The following is a 15,777-nucleotide window of genomic DNA, read 5'->3' as shown; positions in this document are numbered from 1 at the left end:
ATTCCCTACCCTTTCACTTTAGTTCATGTCCATGGGTCATACATACAAGTTCTTTGGCTTCTCCATTTCCTACACTATTCTTAATCTCCCCCTGTCTATTTTGTATCTACCAATTATGCTTCTTACTCCCTGTAACTTTTTCCCCATTCTCTTCCTCCCACTCCCCACTGATAACCCTCCTTGTGATCTCTATATCTGTGATTCTTTTTCTGTTCTAGTTATTTGCTTAGTTTTTTTATTTTAGGTTCAGTTGTTGATTGTTGTGAGTTTGTTGTCATTTTACTTTTCATAGTTTTGCTCTTCTTTTTCTGAGATAAGTCTCTTTAACATTTCATATAATAAGGGCTTGGTGATGATGAACTCCTTTAACTTGACCTTCTCTGGAAAGCACTTCATCTGCCTTTCTATTCTAAATGTTAACCTTGCTGGATAGAGTAATATTGGTTGTCTGTCCTTGCTTTTCATCACTTTGAATACTCCTTTCCAGCCCCTTCTTGGCTTTATTTAGTGGCTATACTCAATCATTTCTGTGAGCATTCTGATTACCAGTGTTTTTTTAAAAGATTTTATTTATTTATCTTTAGAGGGGAAGGGAAGGAGAGAGGGAGAGAAACATCAATGTATGCTTGCCCCTCATGAGTCCCCTGCTGGGAACTGGCCTGCAACCCAGGCATATGCCCTGACTGGGAATCAAACTGCAATCCTCTGGTTCACAGGCCAGCACTCAACCCACTGAGGTACTCCAGCCAGGGCTTTGATTACCAGTGTTTTGACTCTTCATCTGATAGGTTGGCTATCTCCTCATTGCTTAGTTCTTTTTCTAGAGTTTCAACCTATTCTTTCATTTGAGCCATATTTCTTTGTCTTGGTGCACCCGTTACCTTGTAAGGGTCAGAGCCATCAGTACTTGCAAGGGTGGGGCAACCCACTTTGCTGCATTGTGGTGTTGTATGTGGGAGAGGGGTGAGAGGGAGAATGATGCCACTTGCTTGGCTGTTGCCCAACTTTCAAGAGACTGGCAGTTTCTCCCAGTGCCACTACCTCCATAGGTTTTACAGCCAGAGGTTTTGTGGCTCTCTTTACCTGCACTAGAACCCTGGGTTGCATGGTCTGTCTAATACCAGTTGTTTGCAAATGTGGGACTGCCTGGTTTGCCAGCTGCTGCCTCACCTATCCATTCTACCAGTTGCCATGTTGCTGTGCCTCCTCCCCACCCTGGCTGCCCATCTCCTCCCCTCCTACCCCAATGGATGAATGCTTCTTCTCTAACTCCTTGGTTGTTGGACTTCCATACAATTTGATTTTCTGGCAGTTCTGGCTATTTTTTGTTTTTAAATTGGTTGTTATTCTTTTGGTTGTGTGAGGATGTGAAGCGCATCTACCTATGCCTCCATCTTGGTTGGAATTGCTTAGTTTTTAAGATTCAGTAGTTGATAGTTGTGAATTTATTGCCATTTTAATTTTTATTGTTTTAATGTTATTTTTCTTACATAATTCCCTTGAACATTTCATATAATGAGGGCTTGGTGATGATGAACACATTTACCTTGTCTGGGAAGCACTTTATCTGCCCTTCCATTCTAAATGATACGTTTGCTGGATAGAGTAAACTTGGATGTAAGTCCTTGCCTTTCATGACTTCAAATACTTCTTTCCAGCCCCTTCTTGCCTGCAAGGTTTCTTTTGAGAAATCAGCTGATAGTCTTACAGGAACTCCTTCGTAGGTAACACTCTGCTTTTCTCTTGCTGCTTTTAAGATTCTCTGTTCATCTTTAACCTTTGGCATTTAATTACGTGTTTTGGTGTGGTTTTTTTTTTAGTCCATCTTGTTTGGGACTCTTTGTGCTTCCTGTACTTGTGTATCTATTTATTTGACCAAGTTAGGGAAGTTTTCTTTCATTATTTTTTCAGATAAATTGTCAGTTTTTTGTTCTTCCTCTTCTCCTTCTGTCACCCCTATGATTCAGATGTTGGTACATTTGGAGTTGTCCCAGATGCTCCTTAGCCTATCCTCATTTTTTTGTTAAATTCTTTTTTCTTTTTGTTGTTCTGACTGAATGCTTTCTTCTGTTTGTTCCAAATCATTGATTTGATTCTCAACATTATTCCTCCACTGTTGGGTCCCTGTAGATTTTTCTTTATTTCACTTAATATAACTTAATGTCTGCCTGTGTCTGTTTCATGTTGGTGCAATATCCAGCGAGTTCTTTTTTATGTTGGTGCAATATCCAGTGTTTTGAACTCTGCATCTGATAGGTCACTTATCTCCATTTAGTTCCTTTCTGGAGTTTTGTTTTCTTCTTTCATTTAGGCCATATTTCTTTGTCTCCTCAATTTGGCAACCTCCCTGTATTTGTTTCTGTGTATTAGGTAGAGCTGCGTTGACTCCCTGTCTTATCATTGTGGCCTATTGTAGAAAAGTGTGCCTATAAGTTGGATGGGGTGAAACCTTATCTAATTGCCATTGCAGGGCAACCCATTCTACTTTGTGGTTCTGTGTTGGTGAAGGCTCAGAGAGGGGACATTGCTGCGGCCTGAACTCTGGAGTTTTGTCCAGGATGAAGTTGTCTCATGGCTTCCCCCCATTGCCAGTGACTTCCCTTTGTCCCCTTATGCCACTGGTGCCGAATTACAGAGGGGGCGGGTCTGTTTAAGTCCTAAGACCTTTGTGGGCCCTTTAAGAGGATTCTTTTGAGAACCCCACAGTTTCTTCCATTGCCCCAACCTCCACTGGTTTTTACAGCCAGAGGTTATCGGGACTTATCTTCCTGGTGCTGGAATCCTAGGCTGGGTGGTTTGGTTGGTGGCTGGGATCCCTCGTTCCCAACCTATCTCTCCCATTTTTTGTCCAGCATACATGAATATGGTACCACGTGTTCTGTGTTTCTGTGCCTCTCCTCTCCACCTCTCCCTGCCTATCCATGCACTTCTCCCTGTGTCTCCATTGCTTTGCCCCTCCAATCCATCTAGGTGAATGGAGCCTTGAAGGTTCTCCGTCAGTTAATTTTCAGGAAAAAGAAAGTTGAAATCAACAAAGATAGATAAGGTGCAAATAGACAATAGAGATAAATACATGGTCTTGGAATACAAGGAAAGAAATGGGGAATAAATTACTAAAATCAAGCCATAGGAAGCATGATAGGCTAAAAATACTTTAGTACCAATGAATATTGAAAAAGGGAGGTAATTTAGTTATTACCGAAGATTAGTAAATGAATATTGAGAATGCCAAATTAAGATTGTTGGTAAATTTTCTTTGTATTAAAGGAAATAATTACTAGAATTTGAAAACTTTCCAGGAAAGTTGAAGAAAACTGGAGTAAGAGTTAGCTCTGTTAAATTACAAAAACTACAGAGCAGTAGCCTCATCTATTTTATGATTATATTTTGGATTGTATAGTACATAATCAATGTATTATAAATGCACAGTTAATTTTTGAATAAGAAATATTGGACAATTAATTAGTGGAACAAAGTATTTAGCCCAATCCATTGGCTCTATCTTTGTTTGGTCCTTGTTCTACCTTGCTCCTCCCTATAAAGATGATATGTCTATATTGTTCACATTGGTCATATATTTATTCTGAATCTTATCTCTCAGAATACATACATTTCTAGATTACAAGCCACAGAAGAACATTGTATCAAACAAGACCAGGACAGGCTGGGTTATACTGTATTAACTAAAACCCCCAAATCTCAGTGGTTTAAGTAATATAGGGTTATTTATTTACTTTTTGCTCAAAGTACATGTCTGTCAGGGTTGGTGGGTGTTTTGTGTATCACTGATCACCAGGAGAGCCATCCATACAGAGCAGCTGCCAACTGCTAAGGGAGAAAGACAACTTTGCATTTCCTCTGGCTCAGCCCGTGATTTAAGCATGAGGATGAGTCTGTTAGTAGTCACAAGCCCTCCCACTCTTCACCTAAACCCGAAGAAGATGAAGAAGTACAATCTTACCTTGTGCCTAGAAGGCAGGAAAAACTGCCTTTTTTTGTGGTAGTTTTTTGACATACCACAAGTGCAGATACTCTAAATTGGGAAGTTTGGCTGAGAATAGCACTCTCATTTTTAGTGCTTTTGGAGTCCTTGGGTGCCTTGTTTTAAACTAAAAAAAAACAATTTCACCTCCAAAACAGTATATTTGGGAAAAATAGGTTCTCTAAACATGCCATTTAAACTTAAAACAAGCCCTTTCTGGTGTGGCTCAGTGAATTGAGTACAGGCCTGTGAATCAAAGGGTTGCCAGTTCAGTTCCCAGTCAGGGCACATGCCTGGGTTGTGGGCCAGGTCCCCAGTCAGGGGAACATGGGAGAAGCAACCACACATTGATGTTTCCCTTTCTCCATCCCTTCTCCTCTCTAAAAATAAATAAAATCTTTTAAAAAATAAATGAAGTTAAAACAAAACAGAAACAAAGCAACCCAAGAGCCTGGTAGGGAATAGAGTTTGCATTATAACATTATACTGTTTGTGTTTGCAAACTCTGGGTCAAGCATGTATTTTGGTTTTTCCATATGCAGAATCTTTTAACTCCATGTAAGTTAACATTTCTTGGAAATGCTTTGCATCATAAATGTTATACTTTTGTATTCTGAATATTTAAGATATTTTTCATTTAAATCCTGAGGTAAGTTAAATAAAGTATATGGAAATTTGTTTCCAGGATAGCTCAGCCTGTATTAGGCATCTCAGAATCACATGGTCAAAACAGTGTGGTATTCTTATTAAAAGACTCCCCCATCCACTTTCTCAAGTCATCCTTCAGGCCCCCTCTTCGTCTCTCCTAGTCTGAAGCCCCACTGGAGAATGTCTCCTAAATCCATGCAGTCATCATCTTTAAATACCCTAATTCAAATCACCATATTTTCCTTTACTTGCTGCAGTAACTTCCTGATTTTCTCCAAAATGCTTTTACTCTTAACACCTTTGTGTCTGTTCTCCACAAAATTTGGTAAACTTTTAAAATTAATGAATTGGATAATTCACTCCACTACTTACAGCTATATGATGGCTTTCTCTTACTGTCCAAATCAAAACTAAATTTAAAGTTTCATGTGAAATGGCCACTAACTAATACTCTGAATCTAAGCTCATTCTTAACTATGTTAAGATCATTGCCTCTTCAGGGCCTTACTAGTTCCTTCTTCTGGAACATTCTTTCTCTGATCTTTCTCATTGTTAAGTACCAGCTTAGGTGATACCAGAGAGGCCTTCCATGACCCTCACTATCAATAAAGGTACCTCTCCCTCTCCTGTTCCGAATCACTCTTTCTAATATTGCCACATTTTACTTGTATAGTACATGTTACCCTCAAAGATTGTATTATTTTATCCTGTCTTCTAGAATATACGTTCCAAAAAATTGTTAAAATTTAATTGTTTTTAATACTCATAAAGCTTATTTTTACTGATTTATAGCATGTGGGATACAACGACTTCTTTTTTAATTTTAATTATTTTATTTATTTATTTATTTATTTATTTTTGTTTATTCTATTACAGTTGCCCCAATTTTTCCCGTTTGCCTTCCTCCTCCCAGCCTACCCCCTACTCCCACAGTCAATCCTCATACCATTGTCCATGTCCATGGGACATTCATACATGTCCTTTGGCTAATTTCTTCCCCTTCCTTCCACCATTTCCACTCTCCCCACTTTCCTCTGGCAGCTCTTAGTCTGTTCCCTGTTTCCATGTCCCTGGTTCTGTTTTGCTTATTAGTTCATTTTGTTCATTAAATTCCTCTTATTAGTGAGATCATATGGTATTTGTCTTTCACTGCCTGGCTTATTTCACTTAGCATAATGCTCTCCAGTTCCATCCATGGAGCAAAGGGTAGGAGTTCCTTCTTCTTTCTGCTGTGAAGTATTCCATTGTATAAATGTACCGTAGTTTTTTAATCCATTTGTCTACCGATAGGCATTTAGGTTGTTTCCAGCGCTTGGCTATTGTAAATTGTGTTGCTGTGAACATAGGGGTGCCTAAGTTCTTTTGAATTGGTGTTTTAGGATTCTTAGTATGTAATCCCAGCAATGGAATTACAGGGTCAAAAGGCAGTTTCATTTTTTATTTTTTGAGGGAATTCCATATGGTTTTCCACAGTAGCTGCATCAGTCTGCATTCCCACCAACAGTGCATTAGGGTTCCTTTTTCTCCCCATCCTCACCAGGTTAAGATATAATATATTTTTAAAGACTTTCTGAAAAGTACAGCCTTACTATAACACAATGTGTGCATTCCTAAAAATTACCATACTGTGCATAATTGTGGAGTGATCTGAGGAAAATGGGATTAGGATTACAACATTCAACAGTTTTGCCAGTCATACATAAAAAAAAAAGAACCTAATAAAAATACTAGCACTATTTTATACATGTTAAATGATTGATAAATAGAAACTTACTGTTGGTGGGAATGGAGACTGGTACAGCCACTATGCAAACAGTGGAATTTCCTCAAAAAAACGAAAAATGGAACTGTCTTTGACCCAGCAATTCCATTGCTAGAATTATACTCTAAGAACCCTGAATCACCAATTCAACAGAACCTATGCACCCCTATATTCACAGCAACACAATTTTATAATAGCCAAGTGCTGGAAGTAATCTAAGTGCCCACTGGTAAATGAATGGATCAAAAAACTGTGGTATATTTACAGAATGGAATATTGTGCAGCAGAAAGAAAGAAGGAACTCCTACCCTTTACCACAGCATGGATGGAACTGGAGACTATTTTGCTAAATGATATAAGCCAGTCAGTGAAAGACAAATACCATATGATTTCACCTTTAAGTGGAACCTAATCAACAAAACAAAAAAAGCGAGCAACATAGAACCAGAGACATGGAAAAAAAGAACAAACCAACAGTAATCAGAGGGGAGGGGGAAATAGAATAAGTGGGGAAAGAAGAGGAAGGGTTGTCAGGGAACATGTATAAAGGACCCATGGACAAACACAATGGGGTGGGGGGCACGGTCGGGGGAAGGATTGAATATGGGAGGTGGGGGTGGTTAGAGCAGGGGAGAGTAATGGGAGGGAAATGGGGACAACTGTAATTGAACAACAATAAAATTAAAAATAAATAAAGATAAAAAAGAAAATTATTATAATAAATATGGTACTCTACCTTGAAAAAGACACAGTGTGTTTAAAATGAACTTCAAAAGGACTGCATCTTGGAAGCGTTGAAGGAGTAGTGCAAGGCAGGTTGTCTGAAATCTGACAGAAAGTTGTAACACCAGATGTAGATAGGTGTGGTTCATAGCATCATGCAGTAAGCTGAGGCAGCTGGTAACTCAGCTGGTAGTATATTTTGTGGATTTCTACATTACCCCATTCAATTTTCTGAACTCAATTCATGGGTGCAATTTTCTGTATTTATCTAGTGAAGTGTTTGTCCCAGAGAAGAAATTGCACATAGCCAAATATGAAATTCATGTTATGCTAAAATGGTTCTCTAATGTACTGATCACACATAGGAGCAGATTTACCTCAAAACAAGCATTATAGAACTGAAATTTTAGAGTTAAATGTAGTTGCATGAATAGTATACTTTCCATATAGCTTACCAAGTTCCTCTAAATGTTTACATCTTATATAACCATAGTACCAGAAAATAAAATTGATGTTATAGTGTCAATTATTCAGATTTTGTCATTTTTTTATTATTGTTTTTCTTTTCCAGGAGCCAGCTCAAGATCACATATTTCACCCAGTTATCATGTCTCCTTGTCTTCATCAGTCAGGGACAGTCCCTCATTCTTTCTTGTCTTTCCTGGTATTGATACTGCAAAGAGTACTGGCCAATCAGTTATTTTGTGGAGTACTCCCTAATTTGGATTTGTCTGATGTTTCTTCCTGGTTAGATTGAGGTTACGCATTTTGGGCAGGGAAACCATAGAAAGGATGTCACAGCCTTCTCAGTGCACCATATACACGAGATGTAGGACTTTAATTTTTAAGATGTGTTTAGTATTTCTAAGGTTTAGTTGTGCAATTAAATTTGTTGTTTATACTTTACAGCCATTGGTTTGTAATGTGAGGTTTAATATCCTATATTTTTATTGACTCTTTGACATTTTTTTTCTTACGGATAAGCACTGTGAAAAAGAATTATGGTATTATGGGTATGCCTTTATATCCTTTGTTTAATTTTCTGAAATGTAGTAAATTTTGATCCCTCAGTTATTTTTATCAATTTGAGAGGTTGTAATACTTTTAAAGTAGTGGTGTTTTTCTGTATTGTCTTTGTAAAATCTTTTTATATAATGACTATCATTATTTTGTTTCAGTTTCAATAGTAATGGGAATTCCTACTGTGAAGAGAGAAGTTAAATCTTACCTCATAGAAACTCTTCATTCCCTTATTGATAATTTGTATCCTGAAGAGAAGTTGGACTGTGTAATAGTGGTCTTCATAGGAGAGGTAATTATTTAATTGTTACTATTTTTTTACCACATATAATATATGAGTTGAAACTATAGTTGGATATTTGAATATACTTTTATGAGCATTTTTTACAAATGTGATGGGTAAAAGTTAGGTGATATTCCATCCAATAGTTACATTTAAGTCTAACTTGTTATGTTTGCCTTAACTTTTCTCCTGCAGTTACAATCAAGAAATAGTCATCTGTTTTCGGTAGAATAAATATTACATACATTGATCTTTAAGAAGAGTGAGTTCCTATTTCTAGCTCCAGGACCTAAATTTGGAGATTTGCACTGATGTTCTTTCAGAGCTGTGAAACCTGAGGAAGGTTTAGCCTAGCCTGGGGTTTTATTATCTTGCTGTTTTCTCCACCCCTCGTTTGCACTCACAAGGTGCAGCCATTAATATTATTGAAAACAAAATATCATAAGAATGAAGGCTATTATATGTGTTGTATTTTAGTTTGCTCAAAAGGTTTAGGGAAAGAAATCATAAATAATGAGGAAAAAGCACCCTGGAGTAATTACATTATTATATAAGAGTAAATAAATGCATACTGTTCAAAACAATTACAAATATATATAATTAAAAAATTATCTGTTATTCCTCCATACAGATAGAACAATTACAGGTATTCTGAAATATAAGAAAAATTTTTCATTGTTTGCTTATGTATATATAAATGTATTTGTTCTATATGTATTTTAATGTCATGGATATTTTTTTCATGTTGAAAAGAAAATTGCAGCATCATTTTTTCTGGTTACAAAATATTCCATTGAATGGTTTTAACATAATTTATTTAATTTCTGATTGTTAGATATTTAACCTGCTCAGGTTTTTGCTCTTATTTTCAACATGGCATTGAGCATTAGTGTAAATAAACTGTTGGGAGATGGGATCAGTTTCTAAATGTGGAATTGCCTTGGTTCACATACATTAACATGTTCACACATGGCCAAAATGCCCAACAGAAATTGAGCCAGTTTATCTCTTTTCCAACATCCAGTTAGAAATCTTTTCCTGTTCCCATGCTCTGCTAGATAATAATAGTCTTTAATTTTTTTCAATTTGATGAGTAAAAAAATAATACATTGCTTTGGATTAATTTATATTTTTTTACTGAGTGGGGTTAAATGTTGATTCATAGGTTTTTATGGACCATTTTTATTTATAATATTTATATAACCTTTGCTCATATTTTTATTTGTAAGAAATTTTCATATATGAGAGGAATGAATTCTTTGAAATATTTAGTCCAGTTACTTTTTTGCATGAATTTCATTGATGGTTTTTCTTGTCTGTTATAGAAATTATACATTTGAAGTTATTAAATTTGTCATTTGCATATTATATACCGGTAGAAATTGTTACAACCTCCTTAGAAAGCAATTTGGCAATTGCTATTAAAATTTAAAGTATATTCTGTGACACAGTTTTCTGTAAACACATATACATGTATACAGCTCTTACATATACATTAATAAAATGAATAGAGAAAATGGCTCTGGCTGGATTGCTGAGTTGGTTGGAGCATCATCCTGTATACCAAAAGGTTCCAGGTTTGATTCCCAGTCAAGGCACATAGCTAGGTTGTGGGTTTGATCCCCGCTTGGGGTGTGTACAGGAGGCAACCAGTTAGTGTTTCTCTCTCATATTGACGTGTGTGTCTCTCTCTCCCTGTCCTTCCTCCCCCCCTTTTCTCTCTCTCTAAAGTCAATAAACATATCCTTGGGTGAGGATTAAAAAAATAAATAGAGAAAATTGTCTTGTGGAATATACTACAAACTATTAGTAGGTATCTTGAAAGTTGAGATTATGGGGAGATGCCGCCTTCTTTTGCATACAGTTTTATAAAATTAGATTTTTTAACAGTGAACATATTAATTTTTAATCAGAAAAAGTCTTAATACTATAAGAGAAAAAATCTATCTTATACACTTGAAAAATGATGTATAGTATATAGACAGATTAGTGTGCATTAATCTGTCTATATACTGATGGTATATATTATATATGTATACAATATATATTGTATATATTTACTTTATATACAATAAAGATTCAAGACCCTCTTGCCATAGCTATTTATTTGATAGTAAGATGTAATAACATTCCATTTGGAGTCAAATGACTTGTGTTCAGGGTCTAGATTCTGCCACTTACTGCCACTTGAGCAGATTGTTTTATTTTCTTCATTCTCAGTTTCTTTATCTCTAAAACAAGAATGTTATTGAGCCATCTAGGCTTAGTATTGTTGCAGGGAGGCATGAGAATATTTATCACATATGGAGAGTGTGGTACAAAGTGTGGTACAAAGCATCAGCAGTATTCTGACCTGAACATGCACCACCCCCCCAGATTGCAGTATTGTATATATGTATCTATATATCATTTTATTTATTTATTTTGGGGAATTTCACTGAACATTTATTATTTATTTATTTTAATAGTTTATTTATTTATTTTTAGAGAGAGGGGAAGGGAAGGAGAAAGAGTGGGAGAGAAACATCAATGTGCGGTTGCCTCTCATTTGTCCTCCACTGGGGACCTGGCCCACACCCAGGCATGTGCCCTGACTGGGAATTCAATCGGTGGCCCTTTGCTCCACAGGTCCGCACTCAATCCACTGAGCTACACCAGCCAAGGCTGAACTTTTATTTTATTAAATTTTTTATTTTTATTTTATTTTTTTATTTATTTAATTTTTTTATAATAAATTTTATTTAGTTACTTTTCAAGTACATTTTTTTATCTATTTCTCCCATCCCACCCCCCACCCACCCTGTCTCCCCCCTCCCTCCAGTTTCCCCTCCCCCAGTCCTCATCCCTGTGTCTTTCATACTTGTTCCTCAAAATCCCTCCCCCTTTTTCCCCTTAAATTCCCTTCCCTCTCCCCTCTGGTCGCTGCCCACTTGTTCTCTATTTCAGTGTCTTTGTTTTTATTCTGTTTGCTTGTTTGTTTTATTCTTTAGCTTCCTGTCAAAGGTGAGATCATATGGTATTTGTCTTTCAATGTCTGACCTATTTCACTCAGCATAATGCTTTCCAGTTCCATCCATGTTGTTGCAAAGGGTAGTAGCTCCTTCTTTCTCTCTGCTGCATAGAATTCCATTGTGTATATGTACCGCAATTTTTTGATCCATTCGTTTACTGATGGGCACCTAGGTTGCTTCCAGCTCTTGGCTATTGTAAATTGTGCTGCTATGAACATTGTGGTGCATAGGTTCTTTGAAATTGATGTTTTAGGATTCTTGGGGTATAATCCTAGCAGTGGAATTGCTGGGTCAAAAGGCAGGTCAATTTTTATTTTTCTGAGAAAATTCCATACTGTTTTCCATAATGGTTGTACCAGTCTGCAATCCCATCAACAGTGAACTAAGGTCCCCCTTTTCCCCACAACCTCTCCAACATTTGTTGTTTGTTGCTTTGTTTATGATAGCCATCCTGACTGGTGTAAAGTGGTATCTCATTGTGGTTTTAATTTGCATCTCTCTGATAGCTAATGATATTGAGCATCTCTTCATGTGTCTCTGGATATTCTGTACGTCCTCTTTAGAGAAGTGTCTGTTCATGTCCTTTTCCCATTTTTTAATTGGGTTCAATGTCTTCCTAGAGTGGAGTCGTGTGAGTTCTTTGTATATTTTAGAGATTAAACCTTTGTCTGAGGTATCATTGGCAAATATGTTTTCCCATACAGTTGGTTGTCTTTTTAATTTAATACTGTTTTCTTTAGCCCTGCAGAAGCTTTTTATTTTGATGTGATCCCATTTGTTTATTCTTTCCTTTATATTCCTTGCTCTAGGGGACATATCCGTAAAAATGTTGCTGCGTGGAATATCTGAGATTTTCTTGCCAATGTTCTCCTCTAGGACTTTAATGGTGTCACGGCTTATATTTAAGTCTTTTATCCACCTTGAATTTATTTTGGTGTATGGTGTAAGTTGGTGCTCAAGTTTCATTTTTTTTCACGTAGCTGTCCAGTTCTCCCAACACCATTTGCTGAAGAGGCTATCTTTACTCCATTTTATGTTACTACCCCCTTTGTCAAATATTAATTGACTGTAGAGAGTTGGGTTGATTTCTGGGCTCTCTGTTCTGTTCCATTGGTCTATGTGCCTGTTTTTATGCCAGTACCAGGCTGTTTTGATTACAGTGGCTTTGTAATACAGTTTGATATCAGGTATTGTGATCCCTCCTACTTTGTTCTTCTTTCTCAAAAGAGCAGCTGCTATTCGGGCTTGTTTATGATTCCATATAAATTTTTGAAGTGTTTGTTCTATGTCTGTGAAATACACCATTGGTACTTTAATAGGTATTGCATTGAATCTGTATATTGCTTTGGGTAGTATGGACATTTTGATGATGTTAATTCTTCCAATCCATGAACAAGGTATATGTTTCCATTTGTTTGTGTCTTCCTTGATTTCTTTCTTCAGTGCTGTGTAGTTTTCTGCATACAGGTCTTTTACCTCCTTGGTTAGGTTTATTCCCAGATATTTTATTTTTCTTTTTGCTATATCGAATGGGATTTTTAAATTTTTTATTGATTATGCTGTTACAGTTGTTCTATTCCCCCTTTCATTCCCCTCCACCCTACCCCCCCATCCCCACCATTACCCCCCTCTTTAGTTTATGACCATGTGTCTCAAGTTCTTTAGATTCTATATTTCCCCTACTATTCTTGCCCCCCCCCATCTATTTTCTATCTACTGTCTATGCTACTTATTTTCTGTACCTTCTCCCCCCTTCTCCTCCTCTCACTCCCCTGTTGCTAACCCTCCTTCATTTCTGTTTCCACTCCTGATCTAGCTGTCCTTTTAGTTTGCTTTCGTTTTAGGTGTGGTTGTTATAACTGTGAGTTTGTTGTCCTTTCACTGTTCATGTTGCTTTAACTTCTTTTTCTTAGGTAAGTCCCTTTAACATTTCATATAATAAGGGCTTGGTGATGATGAACTCCTTGAATTTGATCTTATCTGAGAAGCACCTTATCTGTCCTTCCATTCTAAATGAGAGTTTTGCTGGATAGAGCAATCTTGGTTGTAGGTCTTTGGATTTCATGACTTGGAATACCTCTTTCCAGCCCCTTCTTGCCTGTAAGGTCTCTTTTGAGAAATCAGCTGACAGTCTGATGGGGACTCCTTTGTAGGTGACTGTCCCCTTAGCTCTTGCTGCTTCTAGGATTCTCTCCTTCATTTTAATTTTGGCTAATGTAATTATGATGTGCCTTGGTGTGTTCCTTCTTGGGTTTTATTAATATATTTTATTGATTATGCTATTACAGTTGCCCCATTTCCCCCCCTTTATTGCCCTCCTTTCTGTACATCCTACCACCTGCATTTCCCTCCTTTAGCTCATGTCCATCATTGTACATGTATGTTCTTTGGCTTCTCCATTTCCTATACTATTTTTAACCTCCCCCTGTCTATTTTCTACCTAGCATTTATGCCTCTATTTCCTGTACCTTCCTCCCCCGCTGGGCCTCCCATTCCCCCACTGATAACCCTCCATGTGATCTCCATTTCTGTGATTCTGTTTCTGTTCTAGTTGCTGGCTTTGTTTTTGTTTTTTTTTTTGTTTTAGGTTCAGTAGTTAATAGCTGTGAGTTTGTTGTCATTTTATTGTTCATATTTTTTATCATCTTTTTCTTAGATAAGTCCCTTTAACATTTCATATAATAAGGGCTTGGTGATGATGAACTCCTTTAACTTGACCTTATCTGGGAAGCACTTTATCTGCTCTTCTATTTCAAATGATAACTTTGCTGGATAGAGCAATCTTGAATGTAAGTCCTTGTCTTTCATGACTTTGAGATCTTGTTTCAGCCCTTTCTTGCCTATAAGATTTCATTTGAGAAATCAGCTGATGGTCATATGAGCACTCTTTGTAGGTAACTCTCTGCTTTTCTCTTGATGTTTTTTTTTTAAGATTTTATTTGTTTATCTTTAGAGGGGAAGGGAAGGAGAGAGGGAGAGAAACATCAATGTATGGTTGCCTTCGTGCGTCCCCTGCTGAGAACTGGCCTGCAGGGAACCGGCCTGCAACTCAGGCATGTGCCCTGACTGGGAATCGAACTGCCATTGTCTACGGTTTGCAGGCCCACACTCAATCCACTGAGCTACACCAGCCAGGGCTCTCTTGATGTTTTTAAGATTCTCTTTTTATCTTTAATATTGGCTAATGTAATTATGATGTGCCTTGGTGTATTCCTCCTTGGGTTGAACCTCTTTGGGACTCTCTGAGCTTCCTGGACTTCCTGGAAGTCTATTTCCTTTGCCAGATTGAGGAAGAACCTCCTTCATTATGTTTTCAAATAAGTTTTCAATTTCTTGCTTTTCCTCTTCTTCTGGCACCCTATGATTCAGATGTTGGAACATTTAAAGTTGTCCTGGAGGTTCTTAAGTTTTTCCTCATTTTTTTGAATTCCTGTTTCTTCATTCTGCTCTGGTTGAAAGTTTCCTTCTTCCTTCTGCTCCAAACCATTGATTTGAGTCCTAGCTTCATTCCTGTCACTGTTGGTTCCCTGTAGGTTTTTCTTTATTTCACGTAATGCAACTTTCATTGCTGCCTGGGTCTTTTTAATGCTGTTGAAGTATCCGGTGATTTCCTTGAGCATCTTGATAACCAGTGTTTTGAACTGTTCATCTGATGTTAGCTATCATTGCTTAGTTGTAGTTTTTCTGGAACTTTGAACTGTTCTTTCATTTCAGCCATTTTTTTTTTGGACACTCTTAGGTGTTCACCAGGGTGGGGCCACGCACATGCCTGCATTGTGACGCTGTATGTGGGTAAGGGGTTCAGGAGGGAACAATGCAGCTTGCTTTGCTCTTTGCCAGTTTTCAGTCACTTCCCTGGCTACCCACAATCAAATTGGGCCCTCCTGGTGCTGATTCCCAGGTGGGCGGGTTTGTGTACATTCTAGGACCCTGTGGGTCTCTCCAGTGAACTCTCCTGTGAAGCTGGGAGTTTCTCCCGCCGCCTCAACCCCCACAGGTTATTTTAGTCAGAGGCTTTGAGGCTTTATTTCCCTGAGCTGGAATCCTGTGTTATGCAGTCTATCTTGCTACCCAGTTGTTCCTCCCGGGTTATCCTCATGCAAATGTGGGACCATCCACTTAGCCAGCTGCCACCTCACTGAGTCCACCTGCCACTGCCTTGCCATCCCAGTCTGCCAGCTGCCACCTTGCTGTGAGTCCTCTCTACCTGGCTGCCTGTCTATGCCCCTCCTACTGGTCTGGATGAATGTTTCTTCTTTAACTTCTTGGTTGTTGGACTTTCATACAGTTCAACTTTCTGTCAGTTATGGTTGTTTTTAGTTTTTAATTTTGTTGTCCTTCTTTTCAA

The 15,777-nt window shown here is 37.6% G+C and overlaps 1 protein-coding gene across 4 annotated transcripts in view; it reads left to right on the top strand.

The window, feature by feature from the left end:
* The window catches only part of MGAT4A (alpha-1,3-mannosyl-glycoprotein 4-beta-N-acetylglucosaminyltransferase A), a 125,553-nt gene that overhangs the window by 66,986 nt on the left and 42,790 nt on the right, over positions 1-15,777 (top strand). For all 4 annotated transcript variants that reach the window (XM_037137186.2, XM_053664528.1, XM_037137183.2 and 1 more), the window contains one exon: positions 8,294-8,427. In XM_037137186.2, the coding sequence (XP_036993081.2) occupies positions 8,294-8,427 (134 nt within the window). The remainder of the gene's footprint in view (positions 1-8,293; positions 8,428-15,777) is intronic.

The sequence above is a fragment of the Artibeus jamaicensis genome, unplaced genomic scaffold (genome assembly GCF_021234435.1).
Source record: "Artibeus jamaicensis isolate MK-2021 breed Jamaican fruit bat unplaced genomic scaffold, CSHL_Jam_final contig_384, whole genome shotgun sequence".
NCBI classification, from domain to species: Eukaryota; Metazoa; Chordata; class Mammalia; order Chiroptera; family Phyllostomidae; genus Artibeus; species Artibeus jamaicensis.
Note: the sequence above shows the minus strand (reverse complement) of the source record. Positions and strands in the feature narration are given on the sequence as shown.